This window comes from Hydra vulgaris, chromosome 01 (genome assembly GCF_038396675.1).
Source record: "Hydra vulgaris chromosome 01, alternate assembly HydraT2T_AEP".
Taxonomy (NCBI): Eukaryota; Metazoa; Cnidaria; class Hydrozoa; order Anthoathecata; family Hydridae; genus Hydra; species Hydra vulgaris.
The window spans coordinates 51741422-51748134 of record NC_088920.1 but is presented as its reverse complement, the minus strand read 5'-3'; the positions used below and the strand labels follow the sequence as shown (position 1 = coordinate 51748134).

Sequence of the window (6713 nt, the reverse complement as noted above, 5' to 3'; positions counted from 1 at the left end):
CTGGAATAAAAGACAAGCAACTCTAACTCAGTTGAATGAAAATTGATCAGACCCGGTGACTGCTCGATTGACATGTGAGTTAGAAATCTTAGCACCTAAGAAACACCTAGAAACATAAGCACACAAAAGGAAATTCAATGTTGCAACAGAAAGAAAAATCTGCTTAGACTCTGAATCAGAAAGTATATCTATTAAAAATAACTTGAAAAAAGCATCCCAGAAACAAAAAAAATAATCGAACGTAATAGCTTCAGTACTATTAGTTCATTTAATAGCTCGAACATCTAACAGCAATAGTATAACCTACGTGTCTTCAACTGTTTGAAACATAAATATTTATATAGAATAAGTAACTATCTATGTAATTTTTGTTTTGTCATTACAGAACAAAACATTTTTTTAATACATTTACATTTTTTGTATCATTTTTATTTTAAATAAATTGAATTTATTTTAACATTAATTATTCCTTTTTTTGAAAGTACTTGTTTTTACTAATTTTGTTTTTTCAAGGCATTGTATTTTTTCAAGTAAATTGAAAGTAAATCCAACAAAACATAAAAAATATACATGGCTTAAGAAAACACCAACCCAACGTTGGTCAATTTTTTGAAAAATTCAAGTGCATTTGCCTTTCAATTTTATTATTTTTAAATCAAATATAAACTAAGAAGTAAAATATGTAAACTAAATGTAAACAAATGTAAACAATGTGTAACAAATGTAAAATGTAAACAAATGTAAACTAGAAGTTGATGTTATTATCAGTAATTTTCACGTTCAATCAGATTTCAATAAAAACATTGATAAATGTTAAATCAGAAAATCACCTTAAAATGTAACCCCACGTTACTAAATATAATGTACACAATGAATGTATACCAAATGTAACTATATTTGGTCGACTACAAAACTCGAACTAATTTTTAAGATAGCGCATTTTTTCTGTTTTAAACCAATTGCCATCCAGAAATGGGTTGAAAAGATTTTTGGGTATTTTTGTTCTTGTACTTTAATCACTAAACTTTTTTGTATTTGAAAATATTTAGTTATTCACTGCTTAGGACTATTACCAGAGTATTTCAAATTAATCATAGAAATGATTATTTCGAATTAATCTGTGATTTAAAATATAATTTAGAATTCACCTAAAAAATTTGTTAAATTCACAATTTATTTGAATTAATGAATTTTTTTTTTAAGCTTGAAATTTTTATTACGCGATGCAAATCACAGATTGTGTCATATAAATAATAATTATGAATACAACCAGCAGCAACATTTAAGAAAAGATCTTTTTTCATCACTTTTTTAAAATAAATCTTCTAGGTAAGTAAACAAGTTGGTTTATAAGAATAACAATCATTTACAAAAATATTTATTCAAAATATCCTAATATAGCTCTAAAATGATCAAGACTGCTTCACATTGTTTATAAATAACGTTTTATAAATATATATAAATCTATACACCAAATTTTCTAAAATCAGTTAAATTAATGCAAATAAAAATTAAATTGTTTATAAAACCTGCATCCAAGAATTCCAAAGGAAGTCCTTACAAGGCAAATGGAAAAATCACGACATTTTATATGAGAAAAGATAATAAATTTTTATAGAAAAATAACTACTAACTACTATAACTATAAAATATAAACTTAACACCCTAGTATAAAGGTGTATAAACTTAACCATTTTCATTTCAAAATATATGTGTAATATATATATATATATACACACACACACACACACAGATATATATATATATATATATTATATATATATATATATATATATATATATATATATATATATATATATATATATATATATATATATATATATATATATATATATATATATATATATATACATACACTACATCAAAAAATAAAACATACAGTTAATTTCCAAACATTCAAGTCTTTTTATTTCAATCAAATAATAAATAACATAATTAATATTTACATATTAATTAGTAATTGCTATAATATATAATAATATTAAAAATAAAGTTCTTAAAAAAATTATTTAATTAATAAAAACAAAAAAACATAGTCAAAGAAAAAAACATACATCAAAAAATAAAACATACACACATCAAATACATGAAAGAAAAATAAGATACAAGAAGAAAAACGATCATACCCTTTCACAAAAACATGACTCATCTAATTCGGTAATGTAAATAAGACCTGTTTTTGTCATATTTTGCTTTAGTATTGCATTGTTACTTAAATAGTGCGCATATTGATGTAAATAATGGCAACCGCTAAAAAAATTTCTGAAAAAACAAAAATTTCAAAAGGAAAAGTGTCCATTGAAATTAGAATGTTAATTGTGAAACTAAAGGAAGAAGGAAAAAGTTATGCAGAAATTGCTAAGTTGATCGACAGACCTCGAGCAACCATTCAGACAGTAATTAATAATTATAGAAAAAATAAATCATTTGAAAGTGCGCCTGGAAGAGGTCGAAAAAAAGCGTTTACAATGCAAGTAGAAAGGAAAATTGAAAGAATGGTAAAAAAAGATCCAAAAACATCGAAAAATAACTGCTCTTTTAAAAAAAGATCTAAATGTGACAGTTAATCCCCAAACTGTAAGAAATTTGTTGCACCGGCAAAGCTACGCAGGACGAATTTCACGTAAGAAACCATTCTTAACAAAAAGGAATGTTGTTAAAAGATTAGCTTACGTGAATAAGTTTTTGAACAAGTCTGAAGAATTTTGGAACACAGTTGTATTTGTGGATGAATCAAAATTTAATATTTTCGGATCAGACGGAGCAAGGTATGTATGGCGAAAAACAGGCACTGCACTTGACAAACAAAATATTACACCTACAGTCAAACACGGTGGCGGAAATGTGATGGTATGGGGAGCGATGGGTGCAGGTGGGGTTGGTGATTTAGTATTTATTGAAACTAATATGGACAAAGAAAAATATTTAGACATTTTGCAAAATCATCTAAAACGAAGTGCAATAAAAGTAGGTGCTACTGAAAATTTCGTGTTAGTCTAAGACAATGACCCAAAACATGCATCGAAACTAATTAAAAATTGGCTGATTTTTAATGTTAAATCAACACTTCCGCATCCTCCACAATCACCAGATCTCAATCCAATTGAGAATCTTTGGGATCTTCTCGAAAGACGACTTCGGCAACACGAAATAAAAAATAAACAACAATTAAAAGAAAAACTTGTACATTCGATGAATACTAGATTGCAAGAAGTTATTACACAAAAAATCATACACATTATTAAAAATACTTTTTTTCCTGTTTTTTTATATATAATTCGTAGGTGTATGTTTTATTTTTTGATGTATGTTTTTTTCTTTGACTATGTTTTTTTGTTTTTATTAATTAAATAATTTTTTTTATGAACTTTATTTTTAATATTATTATATATTATAGCAATTACTAATTAATATGTAAATATTAATTATGTTATTTATTATTTGATTGAAATAAAAAGACTTGAATGTTTGGAAATTAACTGTATGTTTTATTTTTTGATGTAGTGTATATATATATATATATATATATATATATATATATATATATATATATATATATATATATATATATATATATATTTATATATATTCATATGTTTCATTTGCATTCAAAATCAACTGGTGTACTTTTTCATTCCAAATGAGTTATCAACTCTGAGAGGAAGTGTTGCAGAGGATAGAGAGGATACCTCCCAGTACAAACTCCTTGAAATAAAAAGCTGATACATAAACAGAGCTGAAATCGTTTGGCCTACTGTCGTAACAAAAGCGATAAGCTAAATTATGAAAACAAAAATTCAACAAAAAAACTATATAAAACAATTTTTAGAAAGAAACATTTTTATAAGTAAAATTGACTAAAACTAAATTAGTATTTGATGTGATGTTGGATTAGGGGCAATACACTCTCTTATTTTAGGATTAACTGTAACAGTTGCAAATTATCAAAACCATTGTATTTAGGAAAAAAACTTTAATATAAATATAATATTCAGAACTTTAATGTAAACATAATATTCGAAAAATATATTTAAAACAATTTTAAGCGATTAAAAATAGCTGAAAAACAACATATGCAGTTAATTTGCGGTTGTTACAATTACCTTAACGTAACAGAGTGTATTGCCATTTACCCATTATCATATTAAAGGCTAAGTAAATTTTATGTAACTTACCCTTCCAAATTCAATAAAAATTAAAAAATATGGCTTCTTTAAGTTATTTTACTAGTATTATTTCTGACATACCAAAAATAGTTGCAATACCAAACTATGATTAAAATCTATTTTGATTAAATTCACCTCCTTAAAGCTCCAGGAGGACCAGTCAAAGAATCTTTTCAAATTTAAATAATTTGCTGCACAAAGAAACAGGCTAAATGCAGGTGGATTTGAACAACTTTATAATTGTGAGTAGAAAATTCTACTAGTAGGGGAGAGTGGGGCACCATGATACATGGTGCACTATTCTACAGTTCAAGGACCCCTCACAAATGCTGTTTCAAGTTACCCCATACTTGCTAATAGAAAATAATCGCTTTATTTTTAGTATTAACTTTTTTTTCAATGATTTTGTTTAATGAAGTCAAAAACTTATAGATTGTAGTTTACAAAATGTTACTTACCCGTAGACACAAACAATTCTAAAAATCATTTCTTTTAATATTTATAGTCAATTTTAAAAAGATTTATGCAAATATAATACAAGGAAAGCCTATTTCGATACAAAGCCATAATTTATTGACACTTAAGAATGACACTTGAAACGATATTTTATCTGATCTTCTGAAATGTGATTTGGACCATTGGATGCATTATTTGGGTTATAAATACTAATTTGCTTATATTTCCAATAAAAATCTGCCTTTCCTCTATACTTTATACTTTTTATTTACTTTTTTAATGATACTTGTAGTGTGTGTCAAGGTACCCTATAGGTGGGGTACCTTGAAACAAATTTTTAATTTTACTCTAACAAGTCTCACAAATTTAACCTGTTATATTTTTGTAATTTATAGAATTTCTTTTGTGGGTATAAATTTATTCTACAAATTAAACCAATTGTCTAAAAAAAAAGGTGTATTAAAAAAATTGTTATGAAGCAAAAACCAAAAGTGTGTCATGGTGCCCCACTCTCCCCTAGTCTACTACCACATTTACAAGTGAGTCTTATATTAAAAGCTTAGTCTTGTAATTACTGAAAATTTTTACACCTAATTTGTAATTTTAGAATTCAAAAATATTTTAGAACATCTGCTCAAAAATATATTAATACTCTTATCTTTACAACCCAGAATTCTTAAATGTTCTAAAGTTCTATTCACTCGGAACTTCAATATTTTAGAAAACCAACAACAATATTCTACTTTTTAAAAAAGTAAAAAAAGTTCTGATAGGATGATGTTTTGCAATTGCTGAGTTTGCTGAGACCATTTGAAAGAGTTTGCTGTCTAATCTGAAGCGAATATAATAAATTTGATATATTGCATATATCAAAGGTATTATATTAAATATTGCAAAAAAATTATATTTCAATGCAAATATATAATTTCAAATAAAAGAGTGGCTAAAAAATATCCTCGTTACTGCTAAGAAATGCACATGAAATAGTTTCCAGTATTTGATGATAATCTTTACTTTTAACAATCAAATTTATAATTTGTAAAAACGTAACTTTTAAAATTTTTTTCACTAGATAAACAACTTTTAAAATTTTTAAACAAGATCTCACTTCTGCTACAGAAGTAATTGAAATTTATAAACCAGATCTCACTTCTGCTACAGAAGTAATTGAAATTTTTAAACAAGATCTCACTTCTGCTACAGCATGGGCCTCTCAGTGGCTAGTAAACTTTAACTCAGATAGAACTCAATTTTTTTCAGCTAATTACTATCGCAAATATCTAAATCTTTTTATATTTATGAACGGTAATGTACTCGATGAGTCATCTACTCTTTGTCTTCTAGGATTAACTCTTAATTCCGATCTTTCTTGGCAACCATATATACATATATATATTTTAATGTTAATTCACCTGCGCGTGGTACTACTAGGGGTGTGGTGGGGATCTAACTTGGAACCTCTCTCTTATGAAGCGAGTGCTCTTTGACTACACCACTACCGCATATATCAATATAAAATGTATTTACAAATCCATGGATGCTGTTCGAAAGAGTCTCTTGCGCCATCTACTAACATTCTCGTGTTACTTGTCATTAAATTGAGTCTCATCTTTGTCTTGCTTTATAAACTTTATCTTTTCTCTTCATAAACCATTCTAATAGTGGTTGCTTGCAGTATTGTTAAAAGTGATGTTAAAAAAAAAAGTTTTGAACACTTTTTTGTTTTTAACTTCTGCAGCTTCAGTTAAGAGTTAAGAGGGATTAGGATTTCTGTGAAAAAAGAACAAAGAACAGGAGGCATAGCGCATCAAATTTTACTGCTCGTATTAAGCAGACTCTGATTTAACACTGTAAATCAAACCGTAGAGCAACAAGTCTTGATCTCACTTTTCTGTTCTTTTCTTTTTTTTTCAACATCTTTGCTTCCAACAAGGCTGCAAGCAATTACTATTAGAATTAGAAGTTACTGGAAAAATAAGATAAAGTTTATAAAGTAAGATAACGATTGACAGATCATTTAAAAGATTGCAAATTATATGAATCAGGAAAGCCAGATGAAGGAAGAAATTC

The 6713-nt window shown here is 26.6% G+C and overlaps 1 protein-coding gene across 2 annotated transcripts in view; it reads right to left on the bottom strand.

Moving 5' to 3' along the window:
* Window positions 1–2019: 2019 nt before the first annotated feature.
* LOC101235696 (integral membrane protein GPR180) overlaps window positions 2020–6713 on the bottom strand; it is a 46721-nt gene continuing 42027 nt past the window's right edge. Inside the window, exon 10 of one of the 2 annotated variants that reach the window (XM_065788539.1) lies at window positions 2020–3797. In XM_065788539.1, coding sequence (XP_065644611.1) covers window positions 3636–3797 — 162 coding nt within the window. In that variant the 3' untranslated portion in view covers window positions 2020–3635. The remainder of the gene's footprint in view (window positions 3798–6713) is intronic. The other variant, XM_065788540.1, reaches the window with a different exon arrangement.